The following is a 16,718-nucleotide window of genomic DNA, read 5'->3' as shown; positions in this document are numbered from 1 at the left end:
TTTAATGTTTATGTTTGAGAGAGAGAGAGAGAGAGAGAGAGCGCGTGTGCGCATGTGCACAAGAGGGGCAGAGAGAGAAGACAGAGAATCCCAAGTAGGCTTGACGCTGTAGCTCAGAGCCTGAGAGGGGCTCAAACCTGCTCAAACCCATGAACCGTGAAATCATGACCTGAGCCGAAACCAAGAGTCAGACACTTAACTGACTGAGCCACCCAGGCGCCCCTCACTTTTGCACAGTTTTAGTGCTGTTACACACCCCCTTCAAAAATCTTGGAATGTCATTTCCCGAAAGTCTAGTTCTAGAAGTGAAATTCAGGATCAAAGGTTTGAAATGTAAATGTTCTTGATATGTATTGTGTGATTATAGTTTTTACTACTTAGCACAAAGTCAGACTTTGCTCTTAATTCTTGCATCCTCATTTTATTGATGAAAATCCAATTTATCTTCTTTTTCTTAATTAGGTATGACAGCTAGAAATCTCATAGCATATGTGCCCTCATGAAAACGTGCCCAAATTATGATACCTTCAACAGAATTTTCAGATCAAACAAATATTTTTGATCATATGGCACCTCAACAGTGGCAGTGACTCCCAGCTTGGAGACCAGCCCCTGGGAGGGATCTCTTACCAGTGAGACTCACGGCCCACAGTGATCCCTGCTACTTGAAGGGCTGAGTTACTGTGTGCTGAGGTGGAGGAGGACCGTAATCACTGTCCTCGGTGCTGGTCACGGAGGCGACAACACTATACGCTATGATGTGTGCCCAACAGAGCTGTGAACAAGTATGCAGGAAACACAGAGGAGGGATCAGAGGCTTCTGCCTTGGAAAGGCGTTGTGCAAGAGGGACAGACTTGAGCCCTAAACCCTGCTGGAGGGATTATAGGTCCAGTATGCTATGAGTCACAGCCCAGATGCATAGCAGTGGGGCAGTGGCAATTCAGTGAGCTGGACACGACGGTGTCTGAATTGAGAGAAGCTTGACTTAAAGACCGTCCGTTCCCTTTTGCTCCTATAGTCCCATACCTTGACATCCTCAGGGCACACACCCCTGTTGTGTTTCTTGCCAGACTGGGTGCTCCTCATGCTTGGTACCTAGCACTGCCACGGATTAGATGCTCAGATTGTATATTTTCACTCCGTGTCTTACTAAAGTATTTGTACTTTATCCTGTGGCCAGTAGTTGCCAGCAGAGTGATGATCACTCTGAGATGAGAGAAGAATCCAGGTGAGAGGTGGTAAAAGAGTTTGGATCAAAACAGAGGATATGGGAAGGAGGGGATAAATTTGAGAGATATTTCTATAGTGGCAGGTCTTAGTGACCTCTGGATGTGAGAGGAAAAAATTGCAAGGCAACAAAAGTGGTTTTGAGGTTCCCGATTGTGAAGTTGGATGAATGTTGACGCCGTTCTGGAGAAGGGGGTTTGGGAGGCTCATATCTGGAGTCCAAGGGTCTTGATTTTTCTTGGAGTACAGAATGTGTCCTTGTCAGTATGATTTATATCTTGATAATCTTTGGCTTGCCTTTCATTTTTTATTTTAAATTTTTTTTTTAACATTTATTTGTTTTTGAGAGATAGAGACAGAGCATGAGTGAGGGAGGAACAGAGAGAGAGGGAGACACAGAATCCTAAGCAGGCTCCAGGCTCTGAACTGTCAGCACAGAGCCCAGTGCGGGGCTCGAACCACAAACCATGAGATCATGACCTGAGCCGAAGTTGGATGCTTAACCAACTGAACCACCCAGGTGCTTCCGCCTTTCACTTACTAATAGGGTCTTTTGAAGAGAAGTTTTAAATTTTGATGAAGTCCAACTTAACAGTTTTATTGTTTTGGTGGTTCATATTTTTATTTCCTAAGAAGATTCTGCCTAACCAAAGGTAACAGGATTTGTTATGTTTGATTTCCTGTCTTGTCTTTTTTTTTTTAAGTTCTTTTTTTTTTTAATGTTTATTCTTAGAGAGAGAGAGAGAGAGAGCACGTGAGCAGGGGAGAAGCAGAGCAGGAGACACAGAATCCAAAGTAGGCTCCAGACTCTGAGCTGTCAGCACAGAGCCCGATGTGAGGTTTGAACTCACAAACTGTGAGATTATGACCTCAGCCAAAATCGGATGCTTAACCGACTGAGCCACCCAGGCACACAACCCCCTCCCCTTTTTTTTCTTAAGTTTATTTATTCATTTTGAGAGAGACAGAGACAACACAAGTGGGGGAGGGGCAGAAAGAGAGGGGGAGAGAGAGAATCTCAAGCAGGCTCCGCACTGCCAACCCAGAGCCCAACGTGGGGCTCGAACCCATGAAGCTGTCAGATTATGACCTGAGCCAAAACCAAGAGTTGGATGGTCAGCCAGGTGAGCCACCCAGGTGCCCATTTCCTGTGTGTGTGTTTTTTTTTAATTTTTTTTTTTTTTTAACATTTATTCACTTTTGAGAGTAAGAGAGACAGAGCATGAGCGGGGGAGGGACAGAGAGAGAGGGAGATACAGAATCCGAAGCAAGCTCCAGGCTCCGCTGAGCTGTCAGCACAGGGCCCAACGCGGGGCTTGAACTCATGGACTGCGAGATCATGACCTGAGCTGAAGTCGGCCGCTTAACCGACTGAACCACCCAGGAGCCCCTCCTGTGTTTTTTTTATAGAAGTTTTCAGTTTTAGTTCTTACTTTTAGGTTTGTGATCCATTTTGAGTTAATTTTTATATATAATGTATGAGGGTCAGGGTTCTTTTTTATATACAGTTGTTGCAACACCAGTTTCTATTATGGATCACTTTTGTCTTCTTAATCAGTTAGGGAGAGAGGAATGTTAAAATGTAACTATATGGGGGGCCTAGGAGGCTCAGTCAATTAAATATCTTACTTTGGCTCAAAGTTCCTGGGTTCGAGTGCCATGTCAGGCTCTGTGCTGACAACTCAGAACCTGGAACCTACTTCGGATTCTGTGTGTGTGTGTGTGTGTGTGTGTGTGTGTGTGTGTGTGTGTGTCTGTCTGTCTCTGTTCTTCTCCCTCTCATGCACTGTTTCTCAAAAATAAATATTTAAAAACATTTAAAAATATATAAATAAACTTAGAAAAAAAACCAGTTCACCTGTTTCTCTCACTCCTGACCCCTTGTCTCTGGAAACCACCAGTTTCTTCTCTGTATGAGTTTGGTTTGTTTTTTTGTTGTTTTTTAGGGCCTGCATATAAGCGATATCATTCAGTATTTCATTCTCTGTTTGACTTATTTCATTTAGCATTATGTCCTCGAGACCGATCCATGTTGCTGCAAAAGGCAAGATTTCATTCTCCTTTATGGTTGAGTATTCTTTTGTGGGTTGTATGTGTATATACATACATACGTGTGTGTGTGTGTGTGTGTGTGTACACACACACACACACACATACATATATACATACACACCACAATTTCTTTGTCCATTTATCTGTAAATGGACACTTCAGTTACTTACATGTCTTGGGTATTATAAGTAATGCTGGAGTGAACATGAGGGTAAATATCTTTTTGAGTTAGTGTTTTTTGTCTCCTTCAAATAAATACCCAGAAACGGGATGGCTGGATCATATGGTAGTTCTATTTTTTTTTTTTTTTTTCAACGTTTATTTATTTTTGGGACAGAGAGAGACAGAGCATGAACAGGGGAGGGGCAGAGAGAGAGGGATGGACACACAGAATTGGAAGCAGGCTCCAGGCTCCAAGCTGTCAGCACAGAGCCTGACGCGGGGCTCGAACTCACGGACCGTGAGATCGTGACCTGAGCCGAAGTCGGACGCTTAACCGACTGAGCCACCCAGATGTCCCTCTTTCCCCTTTTGTTTAACCTTCTCTTCAGTGAATTGAGTATTTTTAGTTTATGATTTTATGCCCTTTCTGTTGCCATGAAAAGTGTTTGCAATAGTGATTATAATGTGCATTTCTGACTTACTGCAGTCTACCTTCACCCAGTAGTTTGCTATTTTATGAACCATATCACAGATTCCCATTTAGCTTTCCCTGCCCTTTGTCATCTTGTTTTCGTGTATTCATTTCTATATATGCTTTATATCCCATAATACATTTTTATTTTTGCTTGAAATAATCGATAGTTTATGTGGATAGTTTATAACATATATATGTTATATAATGTACGTAGATTATATATTATATAATAAAATTAAAAATAATAATTGGGCTGGCTTAGTCATTGGAGCATGTGACTCTTGATCTCAGGGTTGTGAGTTCAAGCCCCACATTGGGTATAAAGATTACTTGGAAAAAAAATCTTTAATATTAAAATTAATGATCAGAAAGTCTTTTATGTTTATCTTCCCATTTACCCTTTTGGTGCTCTACATTCCTTCCTGCTGGGCTTCCATCTGGTATTACCCCTATGCCTGAAGGACTTTTAATTTTTTTTTTTTAAGTTCATGTTTGTTGGAAACAGCCACTCAGGTTTTGTCTAAGAATGTATTTATTAATATTTCTTTTAATAGACATTTTTATTGGATGTAAACTTATTTTTTATTTGTTTTCCATTCAGCACTGGAAAGATTTTGTTCCATTGTCTTGTTGCCTTTAGCATTTCTATTAGAAATTAGCTGTAATTCTTTTTTTATTTATTTTTTATTTTTTTAACATGTATTCATTTTTAAGAGACAGAGAGAGACAGAGCATGAGCGGGGAAGGGGCAGAGAGAGAGAGGGAGACACAGAATCCGAAGCAGGCTCCAGGCTCTGAGCTGTCAGCACAGAGCCCAATGCAGGGCTCGAACTCACGAACTGCGAGATCATGACCTAAGCCGAAGTCGGACGCTCAACCGACTGAGCCACCCAGGAGCCCCAGAAATTAGCTGTAATTCTTAATTGTTGTTCTTCTTTTTGTTGTATTTATATAATTAAAACTATTATGTACTTCAGTGACTATGTGTTTTAATTTATCTTGCTTGGGATTTACTGAGCTTTTTGGATTTTTGTGTTGATGTCTTTTCATGAATTTTGGAAAAAATCTTGGCCGTTATCTCTGCAAATACTTCTTCTTTCCTATTTGCTTTTTCTAAGGACTCCAGTTACTTGTATGTTTAGGCAATTTAAAATTGTTCCATTGTTTTTAAAGGCCCTGTTTCATTTTTATTTATTTATTTTTTTACTTTTTGTTTCATTTTGGGTGTTTCTGTTTTCCTCACATTCACAGATTTTTGTTGTTGTTTCCTGCCTGCTGTAAACTTTTATTGAATGAAGTTCTTTATTCTGATACAGCATTTTTCATTTCTAGTATTGCTCTTTCAGTCTCTTTAGTTTTTATTTCTGTGCTAATTTCCTTATCTGTTTATGCATATCTACCTTTTCTACTAGATTCTTTTACATATTTATGATTGATATTTTATTATTTGTTTGTTTTATCCCACTCCTCATATTGATATTTTAAAGTCTTTTTCGGACAGTTCCATCATCTCATCTGTGGGTATTTTTTTTTTTTTAATGTCTATTTATTTTAGAGAGAGACAGCATGAGCGGGGGTGGGGGGGGTTGTGGGGAGGGCAGAGGAAGCAGGAGACACACAATCCAAAGCAGGCTCCAGGCTCTGAACTGTCAGCACAGAGCCTGATGCGGGGCTCGAACTCACAAACCGTGAGATCATGACCTGAATCAAAGTCGGACGCTTAACCGACTAACCCACCCAGGCGCCCCTGTGGGTATTCTTGTATTGACTTTCTTTATGGGTTAAATTTTTCTGCTGCTTTACAAATTTAGTATCTTTTCTTTTTATGGTTTAGCAGAGATTGTATGTTGAAGAAGATCAGATACTGAAGTAAATATCTGCTCCTTAGCAGGGCGTGCCCCTCTTTCTGTAAGGCTGGTAGTGGAGGTCTAAATCCCTTTAATCTGCCTTGGAGTGGAGTCAGTCTGGACTGTGTTGCAATTTTAGTTAGATTCAGTTCCACATTGGTTTTAGTGCCTTTGCCTAGACTTTGAATCAAGCATTGATAAGACTTCAGGTATCTTGCTGTGCTTTACAGACTTGCTACTGTTTTGGGGCCTTTGGATTTTCTTTGCTGTCTGGTTTTGCTCCTGGTACTCTTCAAGAAGGAAACAAAGTTTGCAGAGCATGGCCTTCAATACTGGAATGTGACTTGTATGTGGTCCTCATTCAGGGTTCTTTGTTCCCTTGCCCTAGGTACTCTTGGAGTGGCGAACCACTTTTTTTGACCTGCCCTACATCAGAAATCACTGAGCCCCCAGCCTGCAGCTACTGTGGAGTCCAAAGGATATTTGAGTTTCAGCTTATGCCGGCACTGGTCAGCATGCTCAGAAGCACTAATTTAGGTAATAGCCCTTTATTAATTTGAGCTTGTGGGTTTATTGCACTAACTTGGAATTATTTTATTTTAATGTTTATTTATTTTGAGAGAGAGACAGTGCGCAAGTGGGGGAGGGACAGATAAAGAGGGAGAGAGAGAATCCCAAGCAGACTCCATGCTTTCAGCACACAGCCCAATGCGGGGCTTGATCTCACAAACTGTGAGATCATGATCTGAGCCAACCGAAAGCAAGAGTCAGAGGCCAAGCCATATTCTATCCTTAAAATGATTTTCATAGCGGGGCCATCTGGCTGGCTAGGTTGGTAGAGCATTGGACTCTTGATCTTGGGGTTGTGAGTTTAAGCCCCATGTTGGGTATAGAGTTTACAATAAAAAAAATTATTTTCATAGCATTGTATTATTATTTTTTTAAGTTTATTTATTTATCTTGAGAGAGAGATTGAGCACACGCGCAGGAGGGACAGAAAGAGAGAGAGAGAATTCTAAGCAGGCTCTATGCTGTCAGTGGAGAGCCCTATGTGGGGCTTGAATTCATGAAACCTGAGATCATGACCCGAACCAAAACCAAGAGTCAGACACTTAACTGACTGAGCCACCCAGTCACCCCTCCTTTTTTTTTTTTAAACGTTCGTTTATTTATTTTGAGATAAGGAGAGCTACATGCGTGCAAAGGAAGCGCAGAGGGAGAAGGAGAATCTTAAGCAGGCTCCATGCCCAGCGAGGACCCCAATGCAGGGCTCAGCCCCATGATGATGAGATCATGAGCTGAGCTGAAATCAAGAGTCCAATGCTTAACTGACTGAGCCACCCAGGCACCCCTTTTTGTAATATTTGTGATCATAGGAGTAAAGCAGTCATTTTTTAATCAGTAAGTAGTTACCTGTTAACTGGAGGGTTTTTGTAAATGCTTTTTATCAGATTGATAAAGTTCTTGTCTATTCCAATTTTATGCATTCTTTTTAATAGCCATGTATAAGCGTTATCTATGTCATGTTAACAAATTGCTACTTAATAGGTCTGTACCAGTTAATGTTGCTGTCAGCCATGTAAGAGAGTGTTTCTGTCTTGGCATCTTTGGCAGCATCTGGTATAAAATGATGAAAAAGTTTTGGTAATGTTGTTAAAAATGCCATTGTGTGACCTAGCAATTCCACTCCTAGGTATATACCTAAGAGAATTGAAAACCTATGTCTACACAAAAGCTGTATGTGAATGCTCATATAAGCATTATTCATATAATAGCCGAAAAGCAGAAATAACTCAGATGTCCCATTAACTAATTAATACATAGACAAAATATACCTTCATAGAATATTATTCTATCAGAAGAAGAAATGAAGTACTACATTATACATGGCTACACATGATTATACCTTGAAAACATCATGCTAAGTGAAAAGAAGCCTGTCACAAAAGGCTACAAATTGTATGATTCTGTTCATATGAAATGCCCAAAATAGGTAAACCCAATGAAACAGAAAGTAGATTCATGGTTTCCAGGGGCTGGGTGAGGGGCGCCAAGAAAGAATGAGGAGTGACTGCTAATGGGTATGGGCATGGGTGTCCTTTTGGAGAGATGAAAATGTTCTGGAAGTAGGTTGTGAAGATGTTTCTATAACTCTGTGAAGAAACTAAAAAACACTGAATTGTACACTTTAAAATGGTAAATTTTACGGCATGTGAATTATATTTCTATGAAGAAAAACACCATTTGAGCAGCTGTACAAGCTCATAATACCTTTGGTGATGGGGCACCCTGGGTGGCTCAGTCTGTTAAGCGTCCGACTTTGGCTCAGGTCATGATCTCGCAGCATGAGAGTTAGAGCTCCGTGTCGAGCTCTGTGCTGACAGCTTGGAGCCTGGAGTCTGCTTCAGATTCCATGTCTCCCTCTCTGCCCCTCCCCCACTCACACTCTGTGTCTCTCTCAAAAATGAATAAACATTGGGGCGCCTGAGTGGCTCAATCAGTTAAGCAAGCGTCCAGCTTCAGCTCAGGTCATGATCTCACCGGTCGGGAGTTCGAGCCCAGTGTCGGACTCTGTGGTGACAGCTCAGGGCCTGGAGCCTGCCTAAGATTCTGTGTGTCCCTCTCTCTCTCTCTGCCCCACCCCCGCTTGTGCTGTCTCTCAGAAAAATGAGGAAATGTTAAAAAAAAATTTTTTTTGATAAATAAATAACATTAAAAAAATTTAAAAATACCTTTGGTGATTCTTGTAAAGACAATGGAAAAAACAATTATTGCAAAGCAATAATTATAACAATTAGGTTTAATGGAAGTAATTAAGCCAACTTAAATAAATGAGTGTTCGTTGTTTAGGAAAAAATGTATTAGTTCTCCATATATTTTGGATATTAACCCTTTATCAAATATATGATTTACACATATTTTTTTCCTATTCTGTAGGTTGTCTTCATTTTGTTGATGTTTCTCTTTTGCTTGTATTAATTTATTTTTTAAACTGTAAGTATAATACTCACTTCAGAAATCCAGTTACCTGGAGATAATTGCTGGCGATACATATTTTTTCTCTTCTTGTTTCTGTACACATTAAGAGATTAAAACAAAATTGTTCTCATACTTCTGTTCCTTCTTCTCAGAATTTCCCAGTGTCATTGAATATTTTACCCAGTGGAAGTTCCATTTTATCTAGCGATTTCCGAAGTTATTGTACATTTCAACTGTTTCTTTTTCTTTACTATAAATAATAATTTAATTAATGCCCTTTCTGTAAAGGCATTTCTATAATTTTAAGTATTTCTTCAGTATTGAATCTTAGAAGTCACATCTTTTTATCAAAGGATATGAACTTGGAGTGCCTGGGAGGCTCAGTCCATTGAGCGTCTGACTCTTGATCTTGTCACATTATGATCTCACAGTTTGTGAGATCGAGCTCCACGTAGGGCTCTGTGGTGACAGTGCGGAACCTGCTGATTTTCTCCGTCTCTCTTTGCCTCTCTCCTGCTTGCATACATGCATGCATGCACTCATTCTCTCTCAAAAGAAATAAACTTAAAAAATTTTTTTTTTAAATAAAGGGTATGAACTTTTTAAGGGAGCCTGGCTGGCTTGTCAGTAGAGCATGCAGCTGTTGATCTCAGGGTTGTGAATTTGAGGCCCACATTGGGGGTAGAGTTTACTTCAAAAAAAAAAAAGATATGAACTTTTAAAAAATTCATTTGACACAAGAAAAGAAATTATGTATATTTTGTTGTATTCTTTTGTCTGCTAAACAGGCAGTGTGCTTTGAACACATAGTACACAAATACTGAAGATAGATTTTTTTTTTTTTTTTTAATTTTTTTATTTTTGGGACAGAGAGAGACAGAGCATGAACGGGGGAGGGGCAGAGAGAGAGGGAGACACAGAGTCGGAAACAGGCTCCAGGCTCTGAGCCATCAGCCCAGAGCCCGACGCGGGGCTCGAACTCACGGACCGCGAGATCGTGACCTGGCTGAAGTCGGATGCTTAACCGACTGCGCCACCCAGGCACCCCTGAAGATAGATTTTTATGTTGCTGACAATTAATACTGTTATGAAATACCAGTGTCTTCCCTATTTATTGAATGAAATTTCACAATGTTCACAATGTCTAAAGTTGCATAATCCTGAAAGGCTTCTAACAAACCACTACAGCCCCACTCTCACCCCCTCTGCCATCTAGTTGCACTCAAGGGAGACACTGGCAGCACTCCGGGCTGTTCTTCTAGAATTTATTTTTGTACTTCTAAATAAAAGGTACTACTTTTTACATTTACCTCTTTTAGACATTATCAATTGAATTTCTGAATTGGCATGGGGGATCTGGGATCTCTTACAGCCCCCTCCCATTCTTCCTCACCCTATTGCTTTCTCCCATACTCCTGGTCAATGTTTGTAATTTTGTAGTTAGTCTGTTTGTAGTTAGCAAAGCAGTGTATTGTGATCACATGTTCTTGGACTTAATAATACCTGTTTCAGTCTTAAAAACATTGTTTTTAATGTTTATTTATTTATTTTATTTTTTTTTTTAATTTTTTTTTTCAACGTTTATTCATTTTTGGGACAGAGAGAGACAGAGCATGAACGGGGGAGGGGCAGAGAGAGAGGGAGACACAGAATCGGAAGCAGGCTCCAGGCTCTGAGCCATCAGCCCAGAGCCTGATGCGGGGCTCGAACTCACGGACCGCGAGATCGTGACCTGGCTGAAGTCGGACGCCTAACCGACTGCGCCACCCAGGCGCCCCAATGTTTATTTATTTTTGAGAGAGAGACAGAGTAAACAAGGGAGGGCAGAGAGACAGGGAGACAAAGAATTCGAAGCAGGCTCCAGTCTCCAAGGTGCCAGCACAGAGCCCAACGTGGGGCCTGGATTCATGAACCACGAGATCATCACCTGAGCCGAAGTTGGAGGCTTAACGGACTAAACCAGCCAGATGCCCCAATACCTGTTTCATTCTTATGGCCAGTTCTTCTCACACCCTCCTGGAGGTTCTCAGTATTATTTTCCTCACAAGTCCAACTCCAGACAACCCGGCTCTATGTTTATTTCCCTGAAGACCTGTCCCATGTGCCTTGTTCTCGTGAGCTAGTCTGAACTCTAGGCCTTCCGCACCTCTAGTGTTGCTGTCATTCTGGGTCACCTTCTGCCTTTATTTTGGTATCGCTTTGCCCCTCTTCCAAGTGGGCCCCCTGTTTTCCTGGAACTCTGATCTGCCTCTTTCTCGGTTTATCAGCATTTCTCCAGTAGTTGATACAGCATTTTCTCCAGTAGTTTCCTGAAGAGGGATTGTGGGAAATAGGTATTTAAAGTACCCCATCAGTCTTAAGATACATTTATTCTATCTTTATGCACATAATAAAGTCAGATATGGAATTCTAAGCCATTAGTAATTTTTTTCAGAATTTTAAAGATTTAATTACCTTTCTTTTATTTTATTTTTAAGTACTCTCTACACCCAATATGAGGTGCCATGATGTTACCTCATTCTTTTAGCAGCCTACTTATGGAAAACAGTCCCATGCTGGCCTTTAGTCCTCTTATTTCAGGTCACTTTTTTTTTTTTTTAAGTTTATTCATTTATTTTGAGACAGAGGAGAGAGAGAGCAGGCCCAAGTGTGTGTGGGGGGGTGGGGGGGATTGGGGAGAGAGAGAGAGAGAGAGAGAGAGAGAGAGAGAGAGAGAAAGAATGCATGAATGAATCCCAAGCACTTACAGTGCAGAGCCCGATGCAGGGCTCGAACTCACGAACCATGAGATCATGACCTGAGCTGAAGTTGGACGCTTAACTGACTGAGCCACCCAGGTGCCCCCAGGTCACTTTTAGAATCTTTACTTTATCCTTATTATTCTGAAATTGTGTATATTGTGCTGAGTAGCTGGTAGGTGTTTTCAGTTCAGAAACTCATGTCCTTCAATTTCCTTGAAGATATTCTATTTTTCTTGTTGTGCCTTTACAGGAACTTCTGTTAGTGAAATGTTTGTTTTCCTATTTAGATTCTGTTCTCTTTTGTTGTCTGATTTTTTTTTTGCTTCCCAAGAGTTTTCTTCAACTTTGTACTTTATTCATCTTTTTAGTTGTGGTAAAAAATATATAACATAAAATTTAGTATCTTAACCATTCTAAATGTGCAATTTAGTAATGTTAAGTTTATTCACGATATTGTGCAACCAATCTCCAGAGCTTTTTCCTCCTGCAAAACTGGAACTGTAACCGTTAACAACTCCCCAATTCTGCCTCTCCCCAGCCTCTGGCAACCACCATTCTGTTTCTATGAATTTGACTACTTTAGATACGTCATATAAGTGGAATCATAGTATTTGTCCTCTGACATTGCCTTATTATACTTAGCATAATGCCCTTGAGGTTCATCCATGGTGTACCCCGTGTCAGAAGTCCTTTCTTTTTAAAGGCAAACAATATTCTGTCATGTGGATATTCCACATGTGGTTCATCAGTTCGTTTGTTGAACACTTGGGTTGCTTCTACTTGGCTATTGTGAATATTGCTGCTCTGAACATGGGTGTACAGATATCTTTTCAAGATCCTGCTTTCAGTTCTTTTGGATATATATACCAGATGCAGAATTGCTGGATCATATGGTAATTCTATTTTTAATTCTTTGAGGAACCACTATAATATTTTCCATAGTGGCTTCACCATGTTATATTGCCAATCAGCAGTGCACAAGAATTCCATTTTCTCCACATCCTCACCAACACTTGTTTTCTGGGGTTTTTTTGGGGGCAGGGTGTTGTTTGTTTTTATAGTATCCATCCTAACGGATGTGACGTATTTATTGGGATTACATTTGCATTTCCCCTAATGAATTTTTTTAAATGTTTATTTATTTATTTTGAGAGAGAGTGCATGCATGAAGGGGAGTGGCAGAGAGAGGGAGAGAGAGAATAACAAGAAGGAAGAAGGCTCCACGTTGTCAGCGCAGAGCCAGATGTGGGGCTCGATCCCATGAACCGTGGGATCATGACCTGAATGGAGATCAAGAGTCAGATGCTTGGGGGCGCCTGGGTGGCTCAGTCAGTCAAGAGTCCCACTTCAGCTCAGGTCTTGGGCTCTGTGCTGACAGCTCAGAGCCTGGAGCCTGCTTCAGATTCTGTGTCTCCCTCTCCTTCCCCCACTCCTCCCCCGCTCACACTCTGTCTCCCTCTCTCTCTCAAAAATAAATAAACATAAAAAAAAAAGAGAGAGACGCTTAACTGACTGAGCCACCTAGATGCCCTGCATATCCCCTAATGGTTAATGGTGTTGAGCATCCTTTCATATAAATGGCTTGTTAGCCATTGACATATCATTTTGGGAGAAATGTCTACTCAAGTCTTAGTCTTCATTTTGTAGTCAGATTATTTGTCTTTTTGTTGAGTTGTAGGAGTCCTTTTTATATTCTGGATATTAACCCTTTATCTGGTATGATTTGCAAATATTTTCTTTCATTTTGTAGGTTGCCTTTTCACTGTTGTGTCCTTTGATGCACATAAGTTTTTGATATAGTCCAATGTGTCTGTTTTTACTTCTGTTGCCTGTGCTTTTGGTTTCATATTCGGGAAATCTTTGCCATGTACTTCCTTTTTAAAAAGAAAGCACACAGTGAATTGTGCCAATCTTAAGCCTACAGTTTGACGACTTTTTGCATAAATACACTCTTGTCATCACCTCGCAGATTAACATAGGGAGTGTTTGCAGTGCCCCAGAAAGCCCCTTGGGCCTCCTTCCTGGGCAGTATACCCCTCCCTGTCTAAGGTGTCACTCTCCTCCATTCCTATATGGATTTGGCCTATTCTGGAACTTTGCACATATGGTGTATGGCTGTTGCGCCTGACTGCTTCTGTTTTATCTTTATGTCTTTGTTAGCTTTATCTTCTAACCCTTCTCTTGAATTTAGTTTGGCCATCCTATTTTTATTTTTCAGAAGATCTTTTTTGTTTTCTGAGACTTTTCCATACCACCTTTTTTTTTTTTTTTTTTTTTTTGCTTTATGAGTTCTTCTTTTATATTTTTAAGAACTGGTCTGTTTTTAAAGTTTTTACTAGTTGACTATTTCCTGCCATTTTTTTTTTGTAAGATTTTACTTTTAAATAATCTCTGCATCCAACGTGGGACTCAAACCTACAACCCCAAGATCAAGAGTCGCACGCTCTACTGACTGAGCCAGCCAGGCACCCTTCCTGCAGTTTTTCTGACCCCTGAATGTTATGTTGAAGGTTTTCTGTAAATGTGTGGTGAACCTTGGAAATCACCATTACTAACACTAATCAACATCATTCTAGTCCTCATCCTTGACATAAATGTAGGTAGAAAGTTTAGATAGTTGGATGGCTAGAAAAAATTTAAAGATAGGAAAGTTCAGTACATACTAATTAAAAATACTGGAATAAATATATGCAAATTTAACATAAGAAAAAGTAAGTCTATGTGAGGCAGTTGGGTTCTTTCACTGTAGGCAATGGGTTCTTTCACCTAGTTTCTAAAAGATCCTTCTGAAGTTCCAAGAGAATTATATTCATTCCGTCTGTCAGTTTTAGATAGTATGTGTTTGGCTCTTTACTATAACAAGGACATTTGTGCCCTGCTCCACCCCCAAGTATATTAGTAATTTTTTAAAGATTTTTTAATTTCCTTTTTTTTTAAATTAAATTAAATTTTTTTTTTGAGAGAGAGCGAGCATGAGCAAAGGAGAGGCAGAAACGGGAGGGGACAGAGGATCTGAAGCGGGTTCTTCACTGACATCAGCGAGCCCAATGTGGAGCTCGAACTCACAGACTATGAGATCACGACCTGAGCTAAAGTCAGACACTCAATTGACTGAGCCACCCAGGCACCCCTAGATTTTTTTATTTCTTTAATCTCTGCATCTAGCGTGGGGCCTTTGCGTTGACCAGTTGCATTGGTCACCTTTCTCCTCTCCTGTGTTCACATCCTTTTTCTTTCCCTTTGCATTCATTGAGATTCTCTCAATCCTTTCCTTTCTACCTGTAATTACGTTTCACCTCTTTTCTGTTCCTTGTGGCTTCTGATGTTTTTCATTAGATACGTAATGGGGCTATTTTGACCCCCATATCTGTTTCCTCTTTCTCCTACCCCTCCGTTGCCCTCCTACTGTGGCAGGTCTCTGGGCTCAGGCCTCCTGTACCTAACTCTGCTATTTGGTATTCTGTTGCCTCTGATTCCTTGCTCCTCCTTCTTTCCTACCCTGGTGGCTACTGGTTCTCAGACTCTAACCTTCTCATGCCTTCTGCAGACTGCATGTTGCACATTCTGGTTGGAAATTATCTCACATTCACCAGGTCATTTCTTCTAAGTCAGCTTTATTTTGGCCTTGTTAGTTCAGTCTTTGATGCTTTTCTTTCCATCATCCCTGCCTGCATTTTCCTTTCAAAGTGTTTTTCTTTTGCTCCTCCAAACCAGTTGCCCAACTCCTCTTGACTCCTGTTTTCCTGTTCTGCCATCAATGGGAGTTCTTTTCAGTTGTATTTTCTTGATGTTATTCTTCATGGCATTGTCCATTGATAAAGTTTTGTAAACTCTTTGGAATTTTTTTTTTTTTTTTTTTTGGCCTGAATCCTTTCTTGGAGGTAGTGTGTCCTATTAATATAATATATTTTTATTTGTTTGTTTATCTTAAATGTTTTTTTGTTTGTGTGTGTGTGTTTTGTTTGTTTGTTTGTTTTTAGTAATCTCTACATCCAACATGCACAAACTCATAAACCTGAGATCAAGAGTCACACAACTGAGGGGAGCCTGGGTGGCTCAGTTGGTTAAGCATCTGGCTCTTGATCTCGGCTCCGGTCACGATCTCAAGATATGAGTTTGAGCCCCAGGTTGGGCTCTATGCTGATGGTGTGGAGCCTGTTTGGAATTCCCTCTCCCTCTCTCTCTGCCCCTCCCCTACTCATGAGCTCTCTCTCTCTCAAAATAAATAAACTAAAAAAAAATTTTTTTTAAGAAAAAAAAAGAGGGGCACCTGGGTGGCTCAGTCAGCTAAGCGTCCAACTTTGGCTCAAGTAATGATCTTGCAGTTCGTGGGTTCTAGCCCCACATCAGGCTCTCTGCTGAAGGCTCAGAGCCTGCTTTGGATCCTCTGTCTCCCTATCTGCCCCTCCCCCGCTCACACTCTGTCTCTTTCTCAAAAATAAAATAAAAACATTAAAAAAAATTTTTTTAAGAAAAATAAACTCACACAACTGAGCCAGCCAGACGCCACATGACATATTTTTAAATGGTTTTCAGTGTCCAATATCCTAGACAGTTGTACTAAAGACTTTAAAGTATATTTTCCTGATAAATCTGCTTTTTGTCATCAGCAGTCACTTGCTTTGTGGAAGAGGATGAGTGTGTTGTGAATGAAAGCTAGTGAGCGCTGCTTTTGCTTTTCCTAATTATTTTTTCGGCTTATTGGGTAAAATCACTCCTAGAGCAACACCAGGTGTGCTAATATTGCATCATCTTTCTCCTTCAGTTATCTTCTAGTTACTTAACCTCTTTGTTTTATGGTGATCACTTAAGACGTGTCAGGCTCTGTCCTAAGTATCTTACGTGTATTAGTTTATATAATCCTCCTCAAAACAATCTTCTCATGAAAATACAGTCATTATTATGGAGAGGTGAAATCACTTGCTCAGTGGTAGAGCTGGGATTTGAACCCATGTAGTCTTGCTCCAGAGTCTGGGCTCCGTCTACTAATCAAACCTTCAAATATTGAGTATATCTCCTGACACCGTCTCTTCGCTGGAATATGTTATATTTTTCAGGTCTTTCTGTGGAATTTGGAACAATTCTAATTTATACATGTGAGAAGAGTTGCTGGCCTGAAAATTGTCAGACTCCCATGGAAGAACTTTGTATTATACAAGAAGACCCAGATGAACCGTTATTTAAGTAGAGAATTTCCTTTTATTTATATAAATTAAAACAAATTTTAATGTCCA

The 16,718-nt window shown here is 40.3% G+C and overlaps 1 protein-coding gene across 2 annotated transcripts in view; it reads left to right on the top strand.

The window, feature by feature from the left end:
• Window positions 1-16,718, top strand: part of PDCD2L (programmed cell death 2 like) — a 22,623-nt gene extending 5,905 nt beyond the window's left edge. For both annotated transcript variants that reach the window (XM_045442507.1, XM_045442506.1), the window contains exons 6-7: window positions 6,153-6,301; window positions 16,542-16,718. In XM_045442507.1, coding sequence (XP_045298463.1) covers window positions 6,153-6,301; window positions 16,542-16,672 — 280 coding nt within the window. In that variant the 3' untranslated portion in view covers window positions 16,673-16,718. The remainder of the gene's footprint in view (window positions 1-6,152; window positions 6,302-16,541) is intronic.

This window comes from Leopardus geoffroyi, chromosome E2, assembly GCF_018350155.1.
Source record: "Leopardus geoffroyi isolate Oge1 chromosome E2, O.geoffroyi_Oge1_pat1.0, whole genome shotgun sequence".
Taxonomy (NCBI): Eukaryota; Metazoa; Chordata; class Mammalia; order Carnivora; family Felidae; genus Leopardus; species Leopardus geoffroyi.
Note: the sequence above shows the minus strand (reverse complement) of the source record. Positions and strands in the feature narration are given on the sequence as shown.